At 46.3% G+C, this 27,596-nt stretch overlaps 2 protein-coding genes and 2 long non-coding RNA genes across 16 annotated transcripts in view; 2 read left to right on the top strand and 2 right to left on the bottom strand.

The window, feature by feature from the left end:
- Positions 1 to 7,821, top strand: part of NEU2 (neuraminidase 2) — a 39,596-nt gene extending 31,775 nt beyond the window's left edge. For 6 of the 11 annotated variants that reach the window (XM_071751963.1, XM_071751964.1, XM_071751965.1 and 3 more), the window contains 3 exons: positions 3,975 to 4,163; positions 5,119 to 5,323; positions 6,724 to 7,821. In XM_071751963.1, coding sequence (XP_071608064.1) covers positions 4,075 to 4,163; positions 5,119 to 5,323; positions 6,724 to 7,662 — 1,233 coding nt within the window. In that variant the 5' untranslated portion in view covers positions 3,975 to 4,074 and the 3' untranslated portion in view covers positions 7,663 to 7,821. The other 5 variants (XM_071751970.1, XM_071751972.1, XM_071751973.1 and 2 more) reach the window with 3 other exon arrangements.
- The window catches only part of LOC139799717 (uncharacterized), a 328,047-nt gene that overhangs the window by 125,223 nt on the left and 175,228 nt on the right, over positions 1 to 27,596 (bottom strand). The window lies entirely within an intron of this gene.
- Positions 4,690 to 6,732, bottom strand: LOC139799715 (uncharacterized). Its single transcript, XR_011727428.1, has 2 exons — positions 6,498 to 6,732; positions 4,690 to 4,837 (listed from the first exon to the last, which is right to left on the bottom strand). It is a non-coding gene; the product is annotated as an uncharacterized lncRNA (long non-coding RNA).
- INPP5D (inositol polyphosphate-5-phosphatase D) overlaps positions 11,690 to 27,596 on the top strand; it is a 51,392-nt gene continuing 35,485 nt past the window's right edge. Inside the window, exons 1-2 of one of the 3 annotated variants that reach the window (XM_071751949.1) lie at positions 11,690 to 11,889; positions 16,364 to 16,427. In XM_071751949.1, the coding sequence (XP_071608050.1) occupies positions 11,756 to 11,889; positions 16,364 to 16,427 (198 nt within the window). In that variant the 5' untranslated portion in view covers positions 11,690 to 11,755. Of the gene's footprint in view, positions 11,890 to 16,363; positions 16,428 to 21,140; positions 21,163 to 27,596 lie in introns of those variants that run through there. The other 2 variants (XM_071751947.1, XM_071751950.1) reach the window with 2 other exon arrangements.

The following is a 27,596-nucleotide window of genomic DNA, read 5'->3' on the forward strand; positions in this document are numbered from 1 at the left end:
TTTATTTATTTGTTTTCCCCTCTTGTTTATTTCTTAAAATAATTTTTTAAATTGTAACAGACATAAAACAAGGTTAATGCAGTGTTTTTTAGGTTCAAGGGAGAGTGCAGTTTGCGTGTTCCTCCACCAAACATATGCTAAGAAAAATATTGCTGCTTCATGTAATTCCTCTCCAGTGCTAAGAAAACCTGCACTTTAAGGCACTGGAGCTACTGCCAAGCTAAGCCACATTTTAAAAGAAGAACTTAGGTTGATTGGTTAGGAAAACATGTACTGGGGAGGCTGAAAATCCCCTTGTGACTGGTACAAAGTTCTTACCACAAGAAAACTTTCTGTTTCTAGTATGGTTAAAAAGTTTAATGCAATTGGCTGTTGGATTTACAGTAATTTAAATTTTGTTCCTTTTCAGTTTTGAATTCTGAGTGGTTTAGTTTGTTCAAAGTTTACTGCTTGACAGGTATGGTTGGTAACTCTCTGGCTTAAGACATTTATGGGACTTAATAAACACATACTGCCTGGTTCATTGGGAAGTCCAGCAGCCTAGATTTAGTGTAGGAGCTGGTCTGGGGGCATAAGGTGGCTGGAGATGAGGTGCTCTGGAGCTGGGCTTTGGCAGAGATGTGCACAGTTGTGCTGGTTAACTTGGAGCTGGTTAGCCCAGCACTCTAGAAGCAAACTGGGTCTCCTATTTCCTAGCCCTACTCAGCTGGAATGTGACTCCTCATCGTCCCCCTGCATGCAGTATAGCAATGGAAACATCTTATTTTCTTGAAGTGAAACAAGAAATGCATTTCAGCATAGTGCTTAGCTGACTTCTATAAGTTTGGAAAAAATTGTGAAGTCCAGGTCTGATGTTGGGTGTAGAACAACCAGACCTGGATTCTTGTTCTTGCCTTGAAGAGCAGGATTTTAGTTGGGTTTTGTCTACGGCTCTCTCAGATTATTTGTTTGTTTGCTTGTTTTCCTCCCCTAAGCCCTCCCGAAGGGCTTGGTTTGGGATCTTTCTGAATACCTTCAAGGACAAGCTGCCTGCTGCACAGAGCACTCTGATGGGGGCCAAGGGATAGAGTTCAGCAGCTTACCTCATTTCTGCTGGGTTGTTTTGAATGACACCCTGTCATTTTAGCTGGGATCTCAACATGTTAAAGACAGGTTTTTACAGAAGTGGAGGCCGGTGGAAGTGTTATCCTTTTTAGTCACTTCCCTTCGAGAGGTTTAAAACAAATAAACATGCAAGGGCTCATCCTGCTTTGTAGAGGAGTCCATGAGAGCTGCCTTGAGGGCAGAAGTGGAAGGAACAAGTACCCTCTCCTAGTGTCTACCACTTACTGTCCCTTACTGCAGCTTGTTGACAGCTGTTGCTGCTTTTGACTCTTCTGGTGTGCTGGAAACAATCTCTGTTTTGGAAATCATTACAGCTCTATAACTTGCAAACTATGAGTAATGGTTTCCTCCAGTTTAACTCCCTCTTTCTCATACGTCTTTTCGCTGTGCCTGTCTTCTTCCCAGTCCACCCAGTTCTGTCTGGATCTTGGTGCAGCAGCTTCCCTGGTGCTCTGGAGAGGAACTGCAGGTGAATTTCAGTCTCCCTGAGCAGGATGCTTCTCCAGGATAAGCCTGGGAAATAGGTTCAAAATTCCAGTCAATACTAGAATGTAGAAGGGATTACTCACTTCATGGCTGCATGATAAACTTCCCTTCTCCTCACTAACATCTCTGTCCTCTGGACAGAGGTTACCACCTACCTCCTTTTCTCCTGAGAAAAAAAATACCCCATCAACTCTACTTCCTCAGCCTTTTCTGTTTCAGGCCTCTCTGCTCCCAGAAGTTTGTCTATTTTCAGTCTTAGCTCTTGGTCTTTCAAAAGCAATTGCCATGGTCTACAAACCATTTAGTTTGTAGCTCAGCTCACGTTGGCTGCAGCACTGCCACCTTCTCCTTCCTTGCAGTGCTGTTTCAGCAGGGCTCAGGAGCAGGGCAGCAGCATGGACACATGCATCCCCTGGCAGTTTAATCCTGGGGGGACTCGAGTGGGTGATTTGAATTCCTGCAGTGCTTGGGTGCTTTTGAACACTCAGCATGTGGCTATCCCCTTGATGGTTTGGTAGAGGAAAAATGGTGCAGGTTGCCCAGGGAGGTGGTTGAGGCCTCATCCTTGGAGATACTCAAGATGAGGCTTGAGGAGGCTCTGAGCAACCTGATCTAGTTGAGAGTGTCCCTGCTTACTGCAGGGGGTTGGGCTGGGTGACCTTGAGAGGTCCCTTCCAACCCAAATTTTTTTATGATTCTATGATTTGCTGATTTTACTTCTATTGTATTCATGGGAGTGTAGGTAGTGTTGTTCCTTTTGGGTAGAGGTCAAGAGAAAAATCAGTTCCTTTCAGTTGCCTGGGGAAATAACTAAAGCAGCACTATTTTATATATATATACACACATGAATAACTTTAAGCTAATTTAAAGATTCTTCATGTTCCATTCTTTGTGAAGCTCCAACTGTTGTGACTCAATAGCTGCTTGAGGATCCACGAGGGAGGAAGTAGGAAAAGCTGAATGCTGGCTTTAAGTGTGTTTCAGAAAGTCTGGGAGAGGTTTTCTGCAGATGGATACCTCGTGTGTACATGCATATGTGTGCACACAGACACGCTGCCCACCCAGTGCCTGTAGGGAGTACGTGTGCAAACCCACAGACCTGCGCGTGGACACGCACCCTCACTGAGGAGCTTCAAGGGTCACTTGGTTCTGGTGTTCTCCTCAATCCTGGCTGCGGGTGCTGTGTCCAGGAACCTCAGGCTTGTTTCTCTGGCAGCCTTTCCCAGCCTTTTACCATCCCACCTTCCCTCAATCCTTGTGTGGCAGCAAGAGGAAAAGGAAAGCGTTGTGAGGCCCACACCCGGCATCACGCAGAGGGGCTGAGTGTGGGTAGAGGTGTCTGCAGGTGGTGGGATCCTATGGGATGGACTTGGGTCCTGTGGGCTACAGCACAGCTTCCTGTCATTCTGGTCTCTTGACTTTGCATTGTGGGCATTGTGGGGCAGCTGAGACCTCTATCTTTCTGGTTTTTTCCTTCTTTTTTTTTTTCTTTGGGGGTCTGGGGGTGTTGGTTGGTTTGTTTGGGTTTTTTGTTTTTTTTTTTTCCTGTTGTTTGCTTGTTTGTTTTCTCTTTTTTTGGTGTCCTTCTTGCCCTTGCCCCACCACAGGGTTGCAATATCAGACTGACACTGTGAGCAGGAATGCCAGGGACCCTGTGCTGCACCAGGCAGGCTGACTAATCTCCCTGGAAATAATCTCCCTTTAAATAGTCTGGAAGCACGCTAGTGAGCTTCTGTTTCAGGAGCCATGAGAGCCCAGCTGCCTCTCTTGGCTATATAAATAGCTGGAGCCATGCTGGTGAGTAGTGAACAGCATGGTTATTTGTTCTGGGAACATCTTCCTTTCCCCTTCATGTTGCTGCATGAGTAGCTGCCATCAAATTCTGGTAACATTTGGGGATAGCAGTGGTACTGCTGCTGCCTGTTCTCGGGCTGTGGCATTGCCAGGGTCAGGGAGAAGTGAGCAGCTGCCCTCCAGTTGTATCTCCAGTGGTTTTGCAGGTGAGTGGCAGTGGGGCTGTGGTGTGCTGGGGGGTCTGCAGAGCTGGCTGGAGCTAACACAGGGCAGCTCAGACCCTTCTGAAGCGTGCTGCCAGTTCAAAGCCCTCCCTGATGTTTATAGCATCTGGAAGGGGAAGGCAAGGAATATTTGCACACTGGGTGCCTAGCAAGAGCTGGATAAAACATGGTCCTGTCTGAGGAGGATGAACTTAGTTTATCTGTGCTGGCCTCACTCAGCAATCAGCACTGTAAAAACAGAAAAACACAAAACACCACAAAAAAAACCCAAAAAACCAGACCACCCAAAATCCAAGTGTATGTTAGTTATGCTGGCTACTATAATTTTTTCTTTTGCAATCTGGAAGACTGGAAATGATTCTTTAGGTAGGTATGTGCAGGCTGGAGCTGCAGAAGCAACCTTCATTTTGCCTCCATCTGCTCCTGAATTATCAAGCCAGCTCTCAGAAGCAGAAAGGTCTGACACATGACCAGTAGCCACTCCAGGGCTTTCCAAGATTTAGGGAAAGAGGAGAATCCTCAAGCAATAGTGCAGCAAGTCTTGCCTCAGCTGAGGTAGGAGGCATTTGAATTTCTTACTCATAATGTATTGTCATCTTCTCCCTGCCAGCCTACCCACTCAATACGTCAGAGATCTAAGGCTTGGTATATGTTTTTAATTATTTTTTTCTTCACAAAACAACCTCTGCTGCACAGAGGGTATTCAGGCCTTTGGTTTCTGGTGCATCATGTCAAAGATCCTTTCTTTTTTGTTTTCCTTTTTTAATCTTTTTTCTTTTTCTTTGTTGCATCTTTATCTTTTTCCTCTTCCCCCCCCCCTCTTCCCCCCCCCCTCTTCCCCCCCCCCTCTTCCCCCCCCCTCTTCCCCCCCCCCTCTTCCCCCCCCCCTCTTCCCCCCCCCCTCCCCCCCCCTCTTCCCCCCCCCTCTTCTCTTCCCCCCCCCCTCTTCCCCCCCCCCTTCCCCCCCCCCTTCCCCCCCCCCTTCCCCCCCCTCTTCCCCCCCCTCTTCCCCCCCCCTCTTTCTTTCTTACATCTTATTTTCCTTCTCTCCTTTCTCCCTCTCCTTTCTCCCTTTTTTTCCCCTTTTTATTACATCTTCTTATTTTTCTTTTTTTTCTCTCTTTTATTCCCCTTCTGCTCAGACACAATTCCTCCAGGCCAGTGGTTCTTTAACAGGATAATGAGATCACAGGAGAGGCCGGTGCAAGAGGACAGAGGGCTGAGTGGTTCTGAGGAGAGAAGAGAGACTACCTGGGGAGATAGCACAGACTAGTTACATGGCAACAGCTTCCCCAACTGGGCCGTTCCTGAGATAAGTCTGCCACGCCTTGCCAGCCAGTATGGAAGATGGGGGCTTTCTTTGGGAAAGCGCAAGAAAAAGGCAAAGCTGAAATGCTGTTTGAGTGCAGGACAGGTTCCACTGAACAGGGAGGGCAAAAAGCGGTGAAATCTGCCGTCACATTTGGCAGGGTGAGTCAGAAGGCAATGTGTTTGCTCTTCTTCCCCTTAGCACCATGGCTTCGTTTCCTGTCCTCAAGCAAGAGACTTTGTTCCAGAACGGTACCTGGAGCTATCGGATCCCAGCCCTGCTGTACCTGCCACGCTTTGGCATCATCCTGGCCTTCGCCGAGGAGCGGGAGGATTTGGTGGATGAACATGCCAAGCTCATCGCCCTGCGCAGAGGTGTCTACCACCCCACCACCCACCACCTCCAGGTACTGCTGCAGGGAGGAGAGGGGACAGACTGCCCCTGCACTGCTACTCAGCCCCAAACAAGACCCACAGGGTTTCTCTTTCCCTACAGTTTATTACATCTTTTTCTTTATTACATATGCTTGGGTTTTTTCTCTCCTCTCTCTTTCTCCTCTCTCTTTCTCCTCTCTCTTTCTCCTCTCTCTTTCTCCTCTCTCTTTCTCCTCTCTCTTTCTCCTCTCTCTTTCTCCTCTCTCTTTCTCCTCTCTCTTTCTCCTCTCTCTTTCTCCTCTCTCTTTCTCCTCTCTCTTTCTCCTCTCTCTTTCTCCTCTCTCTTTCTCCTCCAAAAAAAAACCCAAAAAACCCAATACCCAACAAATACACAAAAAAATCATTGTATTGGTGTAAATCATCCTTTATTGGTGACTGGTTGTCTTAGATCATAGATTCCTAAGAACTGCAGTCTGCCTAGCAGAAGCAGCTTCTGGGCACACCTGCAGTGCCACACTATTCAGGTAACATCTCTTGTAACCCCCTGCAATTCAGTTAAATTCATCATAAACCTGAATATTTGTGTTCACGTGTTAGAGTTCCTTCGAATGGAGATATCAAATATTCCCAAAAAGTTAACACTGGTTGAATACACAAATATAAGACATGACCAAAACCAGTGATGAGCAAGTCAGGGTAGCAAAGCTAATTAGAATAATCTTCCTAAAAAATATTGCTTCTTTTACTAAGCCAACAACATGGTGTAGGAATAATTTTCTAATTGCAATGTTAGTTTTAGAGATGTGATTGTGTTATGTTCCTTTTATTTAAAGAGAGATGGGACTTGGAGGGCAGCTCTACCTGCTCTGCTACTGATTCTATGCGTCACATGATTTAGGGTTCAAATTTCCAGAGCAGAGTGTGTATGGACATGCAGCCAGGTGGGACAGAAGTCTGGATGGAAAGGATGTGTCAGCATCCAGGACTCAGGAAAAGGACTCGGTTAGCTAGGGGCTTCCTAAGAAACACTGACACAGCACAGTGTCCATACCCCCACACTTGGACCTCTGGGCATGTCTGTGTGTGTTATTTGTGAGAATTGCTGAAAATTCAGCTGCTGTTTTTTAAAACAGTGTCATCCAGCTGCTCTGAGAGACACAGCTACCAGCTTCTCAGTGAGGAGTAATAAAATAGGACATAACTCACCTCTTTGATGGCATGCAGGCACATTGTGTCATCCAAATAATTTTCATTTAGGTTTGGTGCTGCCAGTGTATTGTCCTCCCACTTCTTGCTGTGTCCACTGACTTGCATCTCCTCTGTTCTCTCATGCTTTTCTGTAACTTTCATCCGGGCGTCCTTGCACTGTCAGGTGGATCTGTTTGTAACATTGAATTTTCATTCTTGTCTCCCTTCACGCGGCCCTGGGCAGTGGCACAGCATGGAGACCATTGCCAGTGCACAGCTGAAAGGCCACCGATCCATGAACCCCTGTCCTGTTTATGATGAGGTCTCAGGGAAACTGATCCTGTTCTTCATAGCTGTCCCAGGAAAGATCTCTGAGCAACATCAGCTCAGGACGAAGATCAACCTGGTACGTCTCTGCTACGTCACCAGCATGGACCAAGGACGCACCTGGAGCGCTGCCCAGGATGTCACTGATGACACCATCAGCACAGAGTACAAGAACTGGGCCACTTTTGCCGTGGGGCCAGGCCACGGGTTACAGTTGCTCAACGAGGCCCGCAGCCTTGTGATTCCTGCCTATGCCTACCGCATCTTGGACCCTGAGAAACACCCCACCCCTCATGCCTTCTGCTTCATCAGCTCTGACCACGGGACAACGTGGGAGATGGGCAACTTCGTGGGGGAGGAGAGTGCGGTGGAATGCCAGGTAGCAGAGGTGCACACCTGTGGCAGGAGGGTCCTCTACTGCAATGCCAGGAGCAGCAAGGGAGCCCGAATCCAGGCGGTCAGCTACAACCACGGGGTGGACTTTGAGGGAGGCCAGCGGGTTGAAACACTGGTAGAACCTCCCTCTGGATGTCATGGAAGTGTTACTGCCTTCCCACCTCCTGTGGATGCCAGGTGCCAAGACAGTTGGTTACTCTATGCTCACCCTACAGACCCGAAGGGTCGAAAAGATTTAGGAATTTACCTCAACAAAAGCCCTTTGAATCCAAAGCACTGGACAGAACCAAGCATCCTCTTCAAGGGCCTGTGTGCTTATTCAGATCTGCAGTACATGGGGGTCGGGCCAGATGGCTCACCCTTGTTCTCCTGCCTCTTTGAATATGGGACCCACCGACAGTGTGAAGAGATCATCTTTGTGATGTTCACTTTGAAGCAAGCCTTTCCAGCAGAGCACTGAGTCTCCAGCCTTTCCATCAATGTACCTCTTGCCTCTGCTGATTCTCACCTTTTCACTGTCACTTCTCATCCTTTAGCAAAAGGGGTTTTTTTGGTACTCCTCCCATGCCCTTGGCTTGGTGTTGGCTTTTGACGTCTTTGGATAAAGTCCATTAAACATCTAACAGTGAATATGCATTTGGGTTTTTGTCCCATTGCCTGTTCTCCCTTCTTGCCTTTCTCATTGGCTGCCATCATTGCCTGATCAAAGCAAGCACAGCCTTGGGATCGGGTCTCTTGCCTTGAAGCTGCTTCTGCTCTTGGTGTGAGCAAACCATCTAGCAGCTCCCTCTCCCTGGGCAGTGGCACCAGGACCCCTCTCCAAGGCTGGGGACAGGGCAGGTGGCAGAAATAGCAGTGTCCTGAACCTGCAGGATCAGGACAGGTCTGCAGAGGGAGCTCCCAATTTATGGTCGAGAGGGGAAATACTGGCTGGTCCACACAAGGGCTAAGCCGTGAGCTATGCTGCAACTGCTCTTACTGCTGTCAGCCCATCGTCTTGCAAGCCTGGCTGTTGTGGTGACACAGTTTTATTGGAAAATAAGGCAGTGTGTCCAACAAATTGTATCGACCCACTTCTAGGAAATTGCAAAGGCCCAAAAATTGTGTTAGGGGAAGGGGACCTGACCAAACCTGGAGCAGCAACGCTGGAACAGGAGGGCTTGTGGGTTTCAGCAGGTTTCTAAAAGTGAGAGAGAGACTGTTCTGAGGCTGTAGTGTGGTTTGAAAGGAGGTGTTATGCAGTGAGTAGACACAGGGAGTGACCAGAAGTGAATCGGTACCATGGGAGATGCGTCAGAGCAGATGAAGCTAGGAAAGCTTTACCCATGCTTCTGGTCAAAATTGTGCTTTGTGAACCAGTCTGTGCTGGTTTGCTGTGTGCTATACTCTGTGTGTGAGCACATCAGGAATGGTTCCAAGGAAAATGTGTTTCTTTGCTCTATTGGTGAAGAAAAATACCCGCTTTCCAGAGCACCCTCAGCGTGCATGCCCTTTGGGGAATGCTAGCAGGTCCTATGGGATCCTTTGCACCATCAGTGCCTGGGACTCTGAGTCTGTTGCTTGCACAGAGTCTCCACCCTTGCTTTTTATTACTGAGAGCTTTTGGGAGCAATGGGAGAATGGGCCTGATTTTTCTCACTGCTTGATTCAGGGCACACGGAGGTTGCAGGTAATGGGGGACCTCTCCCAGCCTTCAGAAATACACCTGAAATTTGCAGTGTTTCCCAAGCAGCAAGTCAGGCTGGGTTGGAGCAGCAGAGTGGCTCAACTCACCAGGACCTGGTGGGTGTTAACTCCAGTGCTCTTTATATGTAAGCCAGAGTATAAATACATTTTGTGGCCAATAGTCTGTTACTGGTGCCTGATGAAAGAATGTTATTTTTAGAGTTCAGCAAAGCTAACTGCTGGCCTGGAGACTTAACCCTTTTGTTGGGCATACTAAAGAAACACTTTCATTTTTTGACATGAAAATGCAACTTGGAGAACTTGTCATCTGCCACGCTGGCCATGCCTGTGCTGGTGCAGTGCTGGATGCCTGGTGGGGGCTGGGTGACCACAGTGTGGACTGAATGATGTTACAGGCAGTATTTATCCACTGGATCTGGGCATGCTGGTGAATTCACAGCCAACTGGTACAATGTTATTCAGACATCTGTAGCAAGCCCCCCCTTAGATAAAGTCTTTATGCCTACATCTAAGAGACTGTTTGAAATAAAACCCCGAACGTGGGGGAAAATAATGTTCATTTTGTCCATAGACTGCCAGGGCTGCAACTTTTGTTTACCCAGCAGCAAAACATCTCCCAGTTCTTTGTCGCCTCAATCTCTCAAGTAAGTTAAAATGAAACACTGCTGCTGCAGTTACTAAAAGCTTCTGGCAAGCCTGGGTTGGATTTTCTGACAGATGTAGCCATTATTCTTTTGTTTTACAAGGGTAGCTCTTACATGGTGCTTTGCCTGACCGGGAGATGACAGTGTAGACTACACAAAGTGCATCGCATTCCTGATGGGAACCTCTGGGCTGTGCTGCCTATGTTTGGAGTTATCAGCAGGCATGTAAGAGGTGCAGGCTGATCTCTGCACTCCCCCTGCATGGCAAACACTTTAGCTCCCCTCTGGAGAAGTTTTCTAGTCTCTTCTTCCTCGGATCTACTCACCAGCCTTCACCAACACAGGCACAAATGGAAAGAAAATGGATGGTGTAAATATCTGCTGCAGAGCATCCCCTTGTCGGTGAAGTTTCCCCTGTTCTTTGGGAATCAGGTAGCTCAGGAGATGCACACCTGTATGCTGACCACGCAGGTATGGGGCTTTCCCCAGTATGGTAGAGTTCCCATCCAAGCACTATGAGAAGTAAACCAGGCACCATTTCCTCCTTAGGTGCTGCTGGCAGTGGGCCCTTAGGGATGGCAGAGCTGTCTATGGGAGACTGGGAAGCTGCATTGGAGCTGACCTGTGTGATCTTTTGGGACCAAGACTTATGGGCAGAAACCACCCTGCATGCCTCATTGCTAGGACCACTGCTCTTGTTTGGATCCCATCCTTGCATTTAGGCCTCCAAGTTGAGGGGTTGTGTGTGGCTGGAGAGGGGATTCACATATTGGAAGGAAATGGCAGCAGCTTGCTAAAAGCCAGCGCTGGTGGTGGGAGGGATAGGAGCAAAAATTCAATGGATTCCAGAATAGTCTGTGTTGTGCAGAAGCTCTGTCTACTCTGCACCAGTGTGTGGGTCCATTGCATGGAGAGCACCGTGAGGTCAAGCAGTGGTTTGGCATTTAGTGCTGCTCTGCTTCCTGCTGCCACTGGGCGCCAGGGAGCTATGGTGAGAATCAGAACTCCAGGAGCTAATACAGGAAGACTGGAAGAGCAGTGGGGATGAATACTAGGCTGTACTGGTTCACTTTCCCTCTCTGTACCCATAAATTCCAGTTTCTCCCAGTCTGGTGATGGATGCTCCCTCCTTCCAATGCTGTGTACCAGGGCAGTGGTACACAGGGCAGGGTGTGATCCAGGTGCTATGGTTCCAGCACTTCTGGCTCCAGAGTTGAGGGCTGCACGGGGCCAGCAGTGTCTGTGCCTTTCTGGAGACCTTCCCTGTGAACCCAGGGTTCCAAGGAGAGCCCCAACTCAGCTGCTGCCATCAAGTATGGTTTCAGCATGGGTGTACACATCACAGGCAGCATGGCTGGAGGTACAGGACAGGCAGATGAATTTTCTGTACAGACAGCACCCTGGTAGCCATGGCCTTGCTGCAAACGTGCCCCACACAGCACAGACCAGCAGCAGATGTACAGACAAGGAAAAGGGAAGTGAAAGCTCCCAGTTCTGTGACGCAGGTTGCCAGAAATGTTTTTTCTCCATCCCACCTTAGGGGGTTTAGAGTGGGAAAAGCCTTTGGATCAATCTTAAAGTGGCTGAGAAAGGGAACACTGGTCACATATTTCCAGAGCAAAACAACCTCTGAGACTGCTTCTGGGCATGGAAACATGGCTTTAAGTTCTCCTCCTCTCACTTAGGCTAGATGTGAGGACTAGGAAGGCAGGAATGGGGCAGTCAGAGCTAAGTATCCTGGAGGAGAGTGTGTCGGGGACAGTGATCGGTCTGGGATTTATTTATTCACCATGGATACCTGTAGTGGGTAGGGCAGACTGACAGGGAAAGGATGGAAACTCAAAGGTTCTGGCAAGGGATCAGAAATGGAATGGCAGGCCAGCAAAGTGTGGGGGGCAGATCAGTGGGGGAACAGGAGGGCTCCCCAGCTGGGACTTATTGATACAGTGCATTGGGCCCTTAAGGGGAAGGGCAAGGCAGGGAATGTGGTTTGCTGGTCACTTCAGCTGCTGCTCAGAGAGGGAGAGCAGGGGCTGCAGGGCCATGTCACGCTGGCTCCCTGAGCTGTTTGAGTTGAGGAAGTTGTCCGCGGCCGAGTTTCCTTTCCCTCTCGGTGCTATTGAAACAGGAAGCTGGTGAGCTGCTCTGCCTCAGCCTTACACAGCCACACGGGCAGCCCTGGCAGCTCCTGCAGTGGCACCCAGCTTTCCTCCAGCTCCAGCCATGGATCAGTGCTGGTACCACGGCAACATCACTCGCTCCAGAGCTGAAGACCTGCTCTCCAAAGTGGGCAAGGATGGCAGCTTCCTCGTGCGGGCCAGCGAGTCCATTGCTTCGGCATATGCGCTCTGCGTGCTGTAAGTACGGATTTCACCTTTTCATTTACACTTCACAGCTCAGCACTGAGCGTGGTACCCTCCTAGGCACTTCTCTTCCTGTGGTTCAGTGTGTGTTTGACCCACCTGCTCGTACAGAGCTGTGTCCTGCTCAGAAGGAGGCTTGAAATAGTTCCTGGAGGTGTGTGCTACAGCCGGCACAGTGGTGATCCCACCTCCAGCACTGATGTGGCTCACAGGGTAAATATTTCATGTGGAAAACTGGGAGAGGAGCACTGGCAACCCTGATCCCCCCGGTCTGGGCTGGGGACCTGAAGGCGAGGCCCCTGCCTGGGATGTCCAGGGGACAGTGGCATTCCTGGAAGCAGGAGGAGAGTGGAGTCAGTGGGTGAAGCCTGAGGCATCGTGCTGTGCATCAAGTGAGACAGCAGCTCCTTGCCCGGGACCCTGCACTGCCTGGCCAGGTCATCCTGGCTGTCATTGTGCAGCAGAGGCATAAAACTTATTTCATCCTTACCCTACATTAAATTACAAGTGGGTTCCTCAGTGGTGCTTCCTTTCTGAAAACGCTGCTGCTTGCCAGTGCCTCTGGGCTACCTGCTTGCCAGGGGCACGGGGCCTGGCAGGGCCCTGTGGGCCTGGCTGCAGGGCTGGTGAGGAGTGGGCACCGAGCACCAAGCGCGAGGCCCTCCGTGCCTGCCCGGGAAGGTGTGGGTGAAGGAAGAGGAAGAGTTTTGTCTTTCTAGAGGGAGCAGGGAAAGAAGGGAGGTTGCAGATGGACGGCCAGGACAAGCAGGAGGATGGAGGGGGAGTTGTGGTGCACTCGCCGAGGGCCCTGAGCAGTGAGCCAGGGAATGTTTCAGTGTTGCTGTGGCTTCCATTGGGCGTTTTAGTATGACCCCTTCATTGGGGGTCAGTTGGCCTTGTGACCAGTGTGTACACAAAATACTGTTACGAGTGATGGTGGGGATTATAGAAAGGGAAGGCACTGCAAAAATATCTACCAGCATGCATTTGCATAAGTTTTTCCACTGTAAGTGTTTATGCAGCCAACTTTGAAAGCCTTTTGTGACTTGAGAGACGTGGGATCAGGAAATAGAAACAATATCATGACCAGGATTTTCTGCACCCGGAGCCAAAAGTTCTTAAACCCATTCTGAGGTGGCTAACATGAATGGCTCTGTTAAAGAAATGGGGAGCACCCAGCCTGGTCAGCCAGGAGCTGCCAGGTCTGTGGTGTTAATTACAGTTCAAGGAAGAAACTGATGACAAAGGACCTAACAAGCTTTGGCTTATGCTGGTTTGCAGCCTGTGAAGAGAAAGGGTTAAAGGTGGTGAATAACTCTTTCCCTCCCACTGTCATCTTGACAAAATAGGCAGCCTTGCTGAAGCTGAAAGCTTCCTTAGAGATGTATCAGTTTCAGCTGTGTTACTGACTGGAAGGTGTTTGAAGTCTGAGCTCCTCAAGTGGCTTCTGTTTAAAAAACAGAGAGGCTGGAGACAAAGAATGAAGAGGGGAACTGAAAGCCTGCCTGCAAAAGGTTTTCACAAAAAGAAAATTAGGTTGAATGTGAGAAAGTGTCAACTGTGTATAGATAAGAAAAACAAGATACCACGAAATTTGCTATGAAAAAGAAGTGTCATATTCTACAAAGCTCTAGTATTTATTGAGCAGATCAGTTAAAATACAGCAAAAGCACTTTCTTCATTCTATGATATAATAATAATAATAGTGATTTTCCTGAAAGGTGGCTTTAGTAAGACAGAGTTTGTATAAATATAGACAAGTAAGGGAGGTGTATTCACAGGGCTTTGTAGAAGTGCCTCTTCTCCTTTTTGAAACTTCGGAGCACCTTAGCAGAGAGCTGAGCCCCCAGCAGAGGTGGGGGATGTCTCCTCCACTGCTGTCCTCTGCTCTGCTGGCCACGCTGCCCCAGAAAAGTCAAGAAGCAAAGCCACTTCCCTCCTCTTCCTCCTTTCTCTGTGCCTGGATCATTTGGTCTGCCACTTTAGTGGCACAAAATGGGCTCTTTAAATTACCTGGAGTGGAATGCCCAGAGCCTGAACTCAGATGGAGCCTGCTTCAGTTCCACAGCCAGCTGCACCTGAACTGGGATCATTCTTCCAGGGGAATCTTCTGTTGGCGTGTGAATGGCTGCAGGTTTAGCACTTCTAGAGAAGACCCTTAAAGGTTAGCTGTGGCTTTGTAGGGACAGACAACACTGCCTTTGAGAGAAGCATTTCCAGCCCCCGAGGTTTGGCCACTCTGGTGAGGTGCTCAGCACCATGCCTACCATTGCAGTCCTCTCCAGGATTTCCAGGAGTTCCCCATGTGCATGTCATCACCTACACATAAAAACATGTCCAGCAGGAGAGGGAAGAGAAAACACAGGCCTTGTCCCCTTTCCTCTGGTTGGACAGAGAGATGACAAAATACTTGGAGACACATTTAAGCCCAGGCTGATGTTATATTCTGCCCCGCCCTCCATATAGTCAGCCTGAACGGTGCTTTGGCAGTGCTGAACTCCTGATTTTTAGGGAGGACCTGGAATGTGACAGTAATTGGGACCACATAACTTGGCAGTCAGGATGCTGAGGAGAGAAAGCCTAAGGGCAGAAATGGGCCATCTGCATGCACTAAATTAAGGTACTGATAAAGAGGATTCCTGCTTTTGAGGTGCCTAGAAGTGCTCCTCCTTGCTCCTGTCTTTCCCAACAGCCTTTCTTTCCTTGCTCTTCCACAGATCTTGCCTGTCCCCAACTTAAACATCTATACAAGTATTCTGAATGACAGCAGCCTCCTAAGGTCTGTGAGATGGGGCACCTCCTGTGAGGGTAACAAGGAGGGGGTCTTCTTATGACACAAGAGCCATTGAGCTGGCTCGTTTATCAGTTTCATAATCTAGACACACACACACAAATTCTCTCTCATCAGCCCCGTGAGCAGTTCTGCTTAGCCCCGTTTGCATATCAGCAGGAGGAAATGGTGTAAGAGAACTGCACTGACAGATAAAAGCAAACCCCATGCCCTTCCTCAGGGCATGTCCTCATCTGGCGTTGGTTGGTGACATTAGCAGTGTTGGGGCAATCCAGAGCAGCTGAGGATCATGTCTGCAACTCCAAGCTCTGCACCAGCTCCTCAGATGTGTGAATGAGACCCTGCAAAATGGTCTTGCCTTGCATAGTGAAGTGGTTCTGAGCCCTGGGAGCAGTTCTGATTCTTCTCTGTCCTTTGCTTTAATTCCATCAGAAGCTACAGGTTCATGTGGACACATGACAAAATCCTCAAAGCACCCTGGAAAATCTCAGCTGTAATTTATGATTAATGTCTTTTCATTTCCAATTGCTCCTTGGGTGTCTTCCTATAAGGCTGCCTAAAATCCTGGCCATGTCTCTTTCTCTCTCCTGCATGGAGAGATTCTGAAAGGCCTGTGATGAACAGACTCACAATAGCAGAGGATGTTTTATTCATCTTCCTGATCTCCCTGGCTGAGGGCTGAGCTCAGGCCACATTTCATGAAGGTTCCACAGGTAATGCAGAGTCTCTGTTACAGCCAAGGAAGCTCTGAGCATGGATTCTGGCGTTTTCCTTTGAGAGGAAGGGGTTGAAACCAGCGTCAGTTTCTGGCTTAAAGCCATATTGTGTGCTTTCACTGAGTGCTTTGCAGATGACTGGAAAGATTTGATCAATCTGTTGTTCACTTGGGAGAAAGATAAAGAAGTATTTTTTGGTCAACACTTCTTGGACAAGCCCCACAAAGCTCAGCAGCTGCTCAGGAAGGTCATGCTTACCATGTTACTGCACTGCTCAGGCTTTCCTGGGGCTCAACTGCAGTGATAGGGCCCTCCACTGGGAAAAGACTCCTCCATCCTCCCTTAAATACAAAACTAATTGAATTTACCTGGGACAAAATGTTTGTTTCAGCTGATCTACACATGTACAGTATGCATCCACACCAGGATAGTGAAGTGGGTTTTCATTTAGGCTGTGGTTTAGGATATTCACATGGAGATGTGGCTAGCAGGCAGCTGTCTTGCTGTGATCTAGCTGAAATCTGTTATTTGTTTTTTTTTTTCCAGTACAAGTCAATGTACATACTGGCCCTTCAGTTTACTTATTCATTGCTGGTTTTGGCCCTGTGTCTTTTGGATTGCTGCTTTTTCATTCCTTCTGAGACACCCACTCTACTGACAGCTAGAGCCATTTGGTGTTTTCTTTCTTTCCAGCCAGAAGAGTTGAGTAACTCACTCTGAGGCTGATGCTGATATCACTCTCTGCAGTGACATCTGCAGACGTGTCTCAGTGACCAGGAACACTTCAGGTTTTAGTTCACAGACTTCAGGGAAAGAAACAAAATGAAATTTTTGAATCCCTTGCGTCTGGAACCATCTGTGAATCTTGGGATCTTCCAATACCTTTTCTCATGGGGAGGGGTACAACAGTGTAATTCCCTTCTGGAAATGGTCTAACCACATCTCCTCTGATCTGTTCCAGGTTTCGGAACTGCGTTTACACCTACCGAATTCTGCCTGATAAAGAAAATAAGCTAATTGTCCAGGTAAGCCACACTACGTTCTGTTCCATCCCACCAAGATGCTCCTAGGACTGCTCACTCCTTTTTTTCAAAGTAGTTCCACCACCAAGAGAAAAAAGGATATATGGATATATAGATATAGCCATATATGGCTAATGCCCCCGGCCAGCACAGTGCAAGTCTCCAGCCCACTGCTGTGGAGATTTTTGTCTCTAGCTGTTCTATGGCCATTGGACACTCATCAACACGTGTGCCTTCAAACTAGTGGCACTGCTGTGTTTTCTACAAGTAAAAACTTAAGCCCAAGGAATACCTTTTCCTCTGAAACCAATACATCAGGGATCTTTTCAGTCCAAAATGGCATCACAATTTACCTGCACCCAGAGAAAGTGAATTGAGTTGTGGTCTCAGGATCCAGGAAGTGCCCACATTGTGGGCAGGAGTTTCAGACCTTCTGTTTATTTCTACTTTAGGATCCTGAACAAGCCACTTTCCCTTCCTGTACCACCTCTCAGCCCTTGTTTTCTCAATATAGCTTGTGAAGCTTGAGATGATGAGGGAGGCATGGTCAGTGATCAGGTTAACGAGGGTGGTTGAGGCTGGTGGGTTTCTTTCAGCTGTGGGCTGTTGATAAGAATTGTGGATTGTGTGTCCTGGGCTGAGTGCACCAGTGCAGTGTCCCAGCTGGCCTCAGCAGCTCCAGCTGCCACCCCTGGAGCTGTTGGGGTATCTGCCTCACTTTCCCCAGCACTTCTGTTTCTGAAGAGGAACTGGCTGCAGGACACTATGCCAGGCTTGACCTGGGTCTGTGAGGGTTGCTATGGCCTGGCACCTGAGCTCATCCATCTTCCCAGAGCATGGGGCAGGGCTGTGCAGAGGAGCTCTGCAGAGTGCTGGTGAGTAGCTGATCTGGTTCCACACTGTATGCTACAGCCTTTTCATAGCAATGCTCAATTTTTACCCCTGTCATCTGATACATCTCAGCCTTATCATCCTCAAGAATGTATTTTGGCATATTGTGCTGGTGTCATGATGTATTATGATGATAAGTCCAAAAGGTGACATGGTGCTTATCATCATGTTCAGGACCTAGAGCAGCTGCTGAGAGCAGGATCTTACTGAGCCAGGTAGCTCACAGGGCAGATGTGCCAGGCAGGGAGACTGCAATTGTCTGAGACCCACAGCAGCTCTGTGGCAGAGCCAGGATGGGAGCCAGCCCTGCTGATGATGCTCCTTGCACTGGCATCAGGGAGAGGAAGGGAACTTATGGAATCGTGGCTCTGAGTGTGTTTGGGGTATGAGTTTGTCAGCTGCTCTGGCTTCTAGAAAACAAGCACAGAAATGCTCATACCATCCTAGGGCCTCTTCCTGGGCACAACCATGCCATTTGTCTCTGGATTAGAGCTCCGTAGCCAGAAGGAATCAGTGTTGCTCTGTGGTAGCAGTGGCACTTCTTGTGCTGGCTGGAGGGTTAGGACCAAGCAGAAGGTGTGACTCTGCTGAGCTGTATCCCTCAGCTCAGGCTTTCCCCACCACACATCCCTCCAACCACCTCGCCTTCCAGTTCTCCAGAGAGAATTCTGCAGTGTATTGTTTGCAAATTAGTACATCCTCATCCTGGCTGGGGAGGAATATTGGACTACTGCTGGACCCAGGCAGCATTATTTCAACTCCATGGGATCTTTCTGAATGAAACTTTTGAAATCTTCAAGATCTGCTAAGGAAATAGGATCACTAGAAACACACCCAAACGGGCTGGTAAGATTCCCCTGGGATCTGTGCTGTCAGTGTGAGGAATTTCTCCTGTTTTCTCTATTTGCCAGGAGTTGTAGGTTGATTATCAGCAGTAGGCTAACTAAAGTGTGGTGCTACTTCATGTTTTGAAGACACACAGCCTCCCAGGTTTGCTGCTTTATTCCAATCCTGTGGGAGAAGCAGAAGAAGGGGACTGGCTGCTTTTGGGAAGAGGGAGACATGGTGAGGGTTGTAATTGAGGCTCAGAGCAAAACAGTTTTGTGTTGTTGGCTGCCACTGCTGGTACATTATTTCAGCTATGCCAGACTTTTTTTGATTGCTTGTCTGTTGACTTTTGGATAAAACAAAAGCTTTTTCGTATGTATTCCAAGATCTGATTTTTGAAAAGAATGGTTCTCCTGTGAAAGGGTATAGCAGCTGTTGCACAGGAAGGAGCTGTAACTGTTTAAAAAATCCCATCAAAAGGGAAAGAATCTGTTAATCCTGTGGAATTGGATCAGGCCAGGTGTTAAATTAATACAGCAATCGGTGGATGTTTCTCATTTTTGGGTTTACAAAAAGGGGGAAAAAAGACAGGAAAAAAATCAGTACTGAGGTTAGTCTGTATTAGTTACAAGTTTGGGCCCTAATGTGCAATGTGATCTTTTTTGACTGAACAGTGCTCCTTCCTGAAACCAGCAAATTTGTCTTCCTGCCCAGCTCTGGGCTGTTGTCTGTTAGGCATTTTTCTTGATGACAGCAGGTTCAGAAGATGTGCAATATCACAGCTACATACACAGCACTTCTGATGTGACAGCTCTTCCTCTGCCACTCCGTGGAGTTCTTTCACCTTTAAAGCTGCAAATTGCTTTGCATTTTTTTGAGTCTTGGAGAGCAGATTTTCTGGTTTTTAATTACAGCCTCGTCCAACACTAGTAGAATGATACTCCAGTCATTTTTTGCATGGTTAAATTAACTGTTCACCTACAGGTGGCAGAAAGGGAGGTACATGTTTTTGAAGGTTTGAGCTTTTCAGTATTTATCGCAGTGTTGCCAAGAAAAATTTTATTTCATATGGAAAGACTGTATCATCCTTTTGAAAAAGTCCAGATAAGTAATTTTGAACTTTTCACACACCTTTTTTTTATTTTTATTTTTTTATCTAACGAGGAAGAGGGAGAATTGTAGTGAAATGAGGCAACCAGGTGCCACTAATTGCCAGGTAGTGGGCATGAGCTTGTGTTAAGCCCACCTGTGCCTGATTAGGGTGGACCCCAACTGCGCATGAGCAGGATTAGGGGGCCAATAAAGCTCACACCTGAGCCAGGCAGCAGAGAGCCTGGCTACTTTTGGAGCAGTAGCACAGACCCAGGCTTGTCAGTCCTGAGAGCAGTAGACTCAGAGCACTGTTTGTGAGTTTCTGCTGGAAGAGCTGGTTGGACCTTGGAGCACCGTGCCCTAAAGGAGGTTCGTCTTGCTACATCTGGAGGCACAGGTGGGCTTAACACAAGCTCATGCCCACTACCTGGCAATTAGTGGCACCTGGTTGCCTCGTTTCACTAGAGAGAATGAATGTACCTTGCATAGCACATGCTCCAGCCCCCTTACTTTTATTTTAAAATAAACTTTCCTTTCTTTGAGCAAAACTGACCATCTCCAGGGCTTGCCAATGTCTCTGGATTACATTGCTGTAAGAAGGAACTGTGAAAAGCTGCTGCCTTCTTGTGCTATATAAGCACCTGTATTGCAATATGGAAAACATTAATGTTTTTAGAGTTACTGACTGGGGATTTTTTTGCCCTTCACCTTCCTGGGTTGTCCTGGCTGTGAGCTCCTTGACAGGAAGCCACAGCATCTCCTTGTGCTCTACTCCCTGGGAAAACGTGGGAGACATTAATTCTGCAGTTCCAGATAATCCTTTTGGTGAGAGGGAGCAGTGCTTCCATTCCTGCTGAATGTCACCATTGCTGCAAGGACTTTGTGAAAATTACTGATATTTATACTTACTACCTGTTACAAGGGATGTTAGGTTTGGCTGGCTGACTTCAGTGAAAGTTCTGGGTGCCCTGGCAGCACTGTTAAGAGATCATTTAGTTTTTTGGTTTTTGTTTTGGTTGTTTTTTTTTTTTTTTTTTCTGGTAAGTTTGTTTTTGGTGTGGTAGGTGGCTGAATGCACAGGAAGCCCAGGTGCTGGGGGAGCAGCTAGAGGCAGGACAGCAGCTCTGACTCACTGCCACCCCACTGCAGTCACCAGTGGGCTCACAGCGTTGGCCTGCAGGAGACAGGAGGTCCCATTAATCCTGCCTGGGAGGTTTCCTGCTTTTAGCAACACATTTGAGAGGAACCCTCCAGATTTGTATTCTGACTGTATACAGGCTGGCTAAATATGCCAGAAAGATCAGAATCCTCTGTCCCAGGCTGGGCAGGATGCACAGGGAGAGGGCTGCAGGTGGGTGTCAGCTGGTTGGCAGGACTGCCCCTGCTCTTCAGCAGAATTTGCTCTGGCTCCTGTTTATGAGTCCTCCAGGGTGGAGCTCAGTGCAAAAGCTTCATCCAGCACTAACCTGCTCTCAGGGCTGCTAGTCCTGCCAGCACAATCTGATAAGAGCCTGAGTTTAGGTCAGTTCCTGCATTCCTGGTGTCACTGCTGTTGACACCAACGTCAGAGGCAGTGTCTGGTGGTGGCACATGTAGTACCAAGTCCTTTGTGTGACCCTTGCAGAGAGATGCAAAGTTTTTGTCCCTCTCTTTGACACTGCACTGTAATCCCAGGTTGCTGTGCTGCTCTGAAACATGTGGCCAACAACAGGTTTTCCATGGTAAGGATTTTGTGATTTGCCTTGGACTTTGGGGATCTATTTATATCTGACCAAAAACCTTTCTCCTCAAAAATTGCACTTGAGCTGCTTTCAGTGGGAGAGAAGGTAAAGCAACATCTTTTGTGTGATGCTCACCCGCTCCCAACGTTGCAGCCACTTAGAGCCTCTGTCTGACAGCTGTGTAAGGATTTCCTCCTCCCTCCAAGGTACTATTACCACAGAGAACTGGGTGGGTTTGGGGTGCTTCGTTGGCACTGAGGGGCTGGGTTTAATTAGGGTGATTGCTTTTCTTGGATAGCAACAAGGGACAGGTGGGCAAGCAAATAATAATTAGGGGCAATATCTTGAAGCATGGTTGGGGAACACATTTTTAGTATATCCAAGCACATAATTTAATTATCTTAAGCATAATTTCTGTATATATTCCGCTTTGAATATTGCCTAAAATAAGTGTATGTAGATTTTAAGCAGTTTTTAAAATTCTTGTGGAACTGAAAATAATCTGTAGTCAGGGTTTAGCAAAATCTGTGCGCTTTATGTTTCTGCAAACTATACAGATCTGTTTATACAAGGAAAATGGTTTTTGTTGTTGTTGTTTTGGGGGTTTTTTCCTGATGTTGCATCTCAGGTAGGAATAAACATGATGCATTTCACATTGAAAGAAGCAGCATTTAATAGGAGAACTGGGTATTTCCTGAAACATGCACATTACTGCTACTCATTCCCTCAGTATACAAAATTCTTCATACAAACAAACCATATCCAGCTTTTGTCTAGTTTGAACCCTTCCAGAATGTTTGCAGTTTCCTAACATAAAAACCAAACCAAAACCAAAAAAACCCAAACCAAACCAAAACAAAAACATATATATAAAAACATTCAGAGAAGATGGCTTAAATCAGGTAAAAGTGATATTAATATTTTGGGGTTAGGGCTTCAAGAAAATGAAATCAAATATGTGAGAGCTAATGCTCAGTGAACCTCTTTGTGTGTTATCTGGATGTGGTTTCAGATAAAATTTCACTCCACAGACCGGAATGCCAAAGAAAGTAATCTATTTCTTTTACACTTTGCCTTTGAATCATGTGTTCTATCATAAAACCTTCATTACTCTTAAACAACTGAAGGTTGCAAATCAGCAATCCTGACCTACGAAAGCAACTCCCAGGCACTGCCAAGTACTTTAAGATTCAAAAGATAAAGCCAGTTTAACAGTTATTGTTTTAGAAGAACAATTGTTTCACCACCTCATCCTTTGGAAATGCTTTGACCCCCTCTAACCTCACACCTACTCACTCCTCTAATGGCACAGAAACTTTCTCCACTAGCAAATGCTCTTGAGACATTTCCATCCCCAACCTTTCTGCAGGCTCATTTTAAAGGGAGGGGTCATAGCCTCTGCTTGTGGAGTGAGAATGAGCAGGGTTGTTGTTTTTGTTTTTTTTTTAAATGCACTTTTCAGATTAGCCTGTGCTTGAGGTGCCACAGGTATAATCCTGATTGAGACGGACACTTTGGGGATGTATCCCTTAGCATCTCCAGGAGTAGCAAAATGAAAATTTTCCTGAAATTCTAAACCTCTTCTGGCTAATGAGGAAAAATAAATTAAAACTTATGCAACCAACATTATCAACTGGAAAATATTCTCGCTTTTCAGTAGCTTGATGGGTGTTAGCTTTAATATTATGAGTCCCATAGTGTTTCAAGCATTTGATTATCATATTCCTTTTTGTACTTTATACTTTGAAAAACTGCTGATGCAGCTTTTTAACTGAATTTAAAATATCCAGGAGAGACAGCAGACTATTCCCCATTCAGCAGTGTGGTAATGAAGCACTGTTTTATTGCTTCTGTGCTTTGAGGCATGATGGGTCACAGAAAAAAAAAAAGTACAATTTTGCAGGCAAGTCTTGAATTGTTTTCTCAAAGAAAGAGAAGCGGATAGACTGTTGGTGATAGATGAAGCTTTTTGTCCTGTTCATTTAAGAGAGGAACAAGGCTTGGAAAAACTTGCTCTTGGGTGTGTTTGCAGTGAGTCTTGTGGCATTTATCAGCTTCTGAACAAAACTGCTTCTGCCCTCGTTCCTGGTAGGGTGATGTCTTTCATTCTCCAGAGATGTATCTTGGTTTGCCAATGAGGTGTATTTTATCTGATAACCTGTTAGAAGTTAGATCCTCCTCCTTGGACCTGGGACCAGTAGAGCCTGTGTGCACTGCAGCTTGTTGCTGTTATAAAGATGCAGTCACCTCTAAAAACCAACATGTTCAAAGTATTGTCTTGGTTGCATCTGTTTTAGGTAAGCAAGGTCTGCTCCACCGATGCTTTTCAAATTTACCTTTTTGGTGGTTGAAGCTATTTCTCTTTAAAGTTTTAAAGGAAATCCAGAGTCCTTTAGTTTTAAGATTGATGCCTAAATGCAAAGCATGCAGAAGCTGATTCTGAGTTGACAATATGGTTTAGGGAAATGAAACAGACCTTAGCAAAGATAGCTCAGATTCCATCACTTCTGTGTCTCTCTGCAAGGCTGCAGTCACAGCCCAGCTTTTGGTTGTTCTCAGGCTTTGCCCTGCTGGCAGACTTCTTTCTGTCTTCAGTTTGTAACTTCTGACAAAGTTTTTCCCTTGCTTCTCCTCTGACAGTCTCAGTGGGTTCCCGTTCCATCCCAGGGCTCTCCAGCTCTCCCTCACAGAAGCCCCATTTAAGCCTTGTTTTTCTTCTCTGAATGGCACATCCCTGAGCATGTGAAACCAGAAGCCTGACCTTGGGGCTGATTTTAGGGGCCAAAGTTGAACAAAAAGATTTGTGATTCCGTGCACTGTTTTTATTCCAGAGGTGCAATTCAAGGGAGAATGTAAAAGAAGATTTAAAGGGTGTTTTTAGTTTGGTTTTTGGTTTGGTGTTCATTTTGTTAAGTGACTGTGCCTCTTCAGGCTGGATCCTGTGTCTGTTCAGTTAGCTCAGTGCTTGCTTCTGATCACAGAAACACCAGAGTTGGAAGGGACCCTCTGGAGATCATCTAGTCCAACTCTCCCACTAAATCAAGTAAGGGTTTGTCTTTCTCAAGCAGTAAATTAATGAAATAAGCGAAAAACGAGTGGTCACTCTTAGTGTTTACAGAAATAGAGAACAGTTGCTGTAGCTTAAAGCCTGAGAAGTTTTTGCAGGCTGAAGACAGGAAATTGTAACCCCAAGGGGCTTAGCCTTATCTGTGCATTGCTGTATGGCTTTTAATTATGCAATGCCAGAAAACTATGCAGTATAAAGTGGTGAAAGCAGCTGGTTCACATGTACCCTCTACCTGCATTGCCTTGCTTCAGTTGTGTGTCTTCTCTTCAGTTGTGTGTCTTCTATACCTTCCTTAATCTTATGTCTTCTGTTCTCCACAGGATTATTTCACATAATTCATGCATATTTAGTATTTGGTGTCTGTTGAACCTTGAATCCATTCAGCACAGGAGAAAACAAGGAAGGCAGAGAGATAATCAGCTCCATGGTCTGTCTGCACAGGGTAGAGGAAACCCACACAAAAGTCACATAGGAGTGATCTGAGCTATGCAGGCAGAGCCAGCACAGCCACACCTTAGCCTGGCTCAGGGAAAAGTTCTTGTGGCACCTCAAACCCCTCACATTGTTGCCTGGGGATGTAGTTTTGGCCTTCACAGAGGGAAAAGCTGAAGGGCCCTTGGGAATTTCCGTTAGGAAATTCCCAGTTTTGGTGACCTGCAACAGTTTCCCCAGCTCAGTTGCTGTCAGCAGTGAGTGCTGACAAGATCAGAATTATGACCTCTGCAAACTGCCTTCAGAAATTATGGCTGTAACATCTGCTGCCTTGGTTGCCTTGCAACCAATTTCTCTTGAGAAACGAAAATGGAAATTTTCATTTGACTCCAATCACTGAAGCTTTTCAGTGGAAAACCAAAAAGCACAAGCTTTGTGATAAAATTTCAAAAGTTGCGTACTCCCAAACTTGTACTTAAATCCTACCCACACACCACAGAAGTGCTAAAAAGATTGCATGAGCTCCCTATGGATCTGCAGTCCTTGCTCATTCATCACCAGCTCATCTGACTTTCACCCTGTAGCTAAATTTAACACCAGTCCCTCATGTTTTGTCATGGAACTGTACTGTTGTATGCTCGTTGTTGATGTAAATCTCATTTATTGTAACACAGAGAAATGCTGGGAGGTTGGATGCTCAGGAGATTTCTCTTGGTACTATGAGCTGGATCGTTATATGCTGTGTTGATGAATTTTTTTTTTTTTTTTTTTTTTTTTTTTTTTTGATGGCTAGAATTTGAGTAGTTTATTTAGTGCATATGACTACTGTGAGTACATGGTGTTGGTACTTTCTATAATTGCCTGGTTGCCTGGCTGCTATCTAGGTATATTAGATATTTGGCACTTATTACACTTTTTATGTGAATTATGGAGTGTCAGAACAGAGTGAAATGGGGTCCTTAAGCATTTGAGTACTTTATTGTTATGTCTTATGTCTTTATCTTGTGTGGTAGATGCAGCTTCGAAAGACTTTCTATAGATCCTTTACCTTCCAGAACTTCTAATATGTTTTTCTTGAAGAATTTTAACAAGGCACTTGGGATGAAAATTTGGCAGCCAGCTAAACTTTATTCCTTTCAATATGCCTTCTCTTCGATAGACTCTTAATTTGCAAATTGTGTCATGGGAACATGGCCAATCTTGAGATGCCAGAATTAAGCCTGAGTGGGATCACGTAGAGGAAAACTCTTACAGGGCCAGAAGAGATCAGAAGTGGCAGGGATGACAGTTAGGAGCTTTTTAAGATTAGCTCACACTGGGCTCACATTCCACACTAGAACGTGTCAAGCATTTGAAACTGAGAATGAGCATTGTGCTTCCCGAGTCTTTTCCATAGCATTCCAGGTAGGAAGCAGTGAGGTGGCCGTTTTGGCCAGAGTTGGATTGGGAAAGAATTCAGGTTTTAATCTAGATTGGCACAGCCTCAGGTAATCTGGATGTGAAGCCCTGATGTGCCCTGCTGCCAAGTTAGCAGGGGGGGTAGCAGTCCTCATCTTTGCCAAGCTGACTTGTTCCCAGCTCACAGCAAGAGGACTCGTGGTTCATGCACACCCTGCAAGCAAGGAAGCAGGTGCTGATCTTTAACAAGTGCTCTGTGCACACTGGTGTGCAAGACAGTGAAAATTGTGTAATGTTCCCAGTTTTTTTTTATGTGCACAATAAAAAGAAATTGTGATGCTGTGCCAGTTATTCACATGAAGTGTCTCTCAAGTTAGTGTTATTCTCAAAGTAATGGAGCTTGTGGTAGAGGCAGAATGTGATGGTATCATTCAGTTACACCTGAGGGACAGAGGGGATTTTACAGGACAGACAGTACAGAAATTTTCTTTATTTTTTCCTCTTTTAACTTAGGGTTTGGTTTTTTGGCTTTTTTTTCTTTTTCATCTCTGATTTTCAGCCAGGAACAGAAATTGAATACAAAAATGGTGTTAAATTGCAATTCCTTGTTTCCTTCCATGAATAATCTTTCAGAAATTCTGAAGTCCTCTTTCCCAGAACTCTCTCATTTCCATGGTTTTCACCCAAAGCCTTAAATATAAAAGGCCATTGTAGCAAAAGTGCCAGGCTCTTCTCAGTGATGACTGATGGGAGTACAAGGGGTAATGGATGCAATCTAGAGCATAGGAGGTTCCATGTAAACATAAGAAAGTTTTTTTCACTGTGAGGGTGACAAAACACTGGAACAACCCAGTGAGGTTGTGGAGTCTCCTTCTCTGGAAACATTCAAAACCCACCTGGAGGTGTTCCTGTGTGACCTACACTGGGTGGTCCTGATCTGGCAGGGGAGTTGGCCTTGATGATCTCTTGAGGTCTCCTCCAAGCCCTGACACTCTGGTTTCTGTGTATAAGGAAACTCGGCCATATGCAGAATGAGACAAGAAAGCTTTCATCATCTCTCATCTCAGAGGAGATGGGGACTGTTCACCTTCCATTCCTTCCAACATTATTTGAGTTTACAACTGCACTTCCATTGTGCTATTCTCCCTAAAATTCCTCCTTGTCATCCCCTTCCCAGCACAGGGTGTTGGATTCAAAACTGAGAATCTTTCTAGGTGGCTTGGATTTGGGGAAGTAGCTGTCTCTCCCAGCTGTGATTCCTGTCTATGATCCCATTGCTGTGAAATGCTACTAATATTTCTTAGCACAAGTTTTGATCTAAGAATCAGAAATATTTTCTAACAAAACAAAACTGAAACAAAAAGAGGTCACTTTAAAATGCTTTTACAAATAATTTACAAGGAATTTCTTAGCTCTTGGGTTCAGCTCTTCAGTGAAATATAAAAGCTTGCCTATATGAGAGCCAGAAGTAAATGCAAAAATGCCACCTAGACTTCCTAGCTAACATCCAGTCCTGAAGACAAGTTTTTTTTCCAAGCCAGGAAGCCTAAGAATTTTTTTTTCAAATCTAAAAGGAAAAAAATTCTTGCCAGCCTTTCACACCAAAGCAGAAGTGACCTGATTTTCAGCTTCCCTTTAAGCTGGTGGGTATTGCAAAAATTTTATAACTTTGAAAACCTATTGACTGTAACTGAAATGCCTATATATGGGTTTAAATACCTGTTTAAGGCTCTTGGGGTAGAA

Source organism: Heliangelus exortis, chromosome 9 (assembly GCF_036169615.1).
Source record: "Heliangelus exortis chromosome 9, bHelExo1.hap1, whole genome shotgun sequence".
Taxonomy (NCBI): Eukaryota; Metazoa; Chordata; class Aves; order Apodiformes; family Trochilidae; genus Heliangelus; species Heliangelus exortis.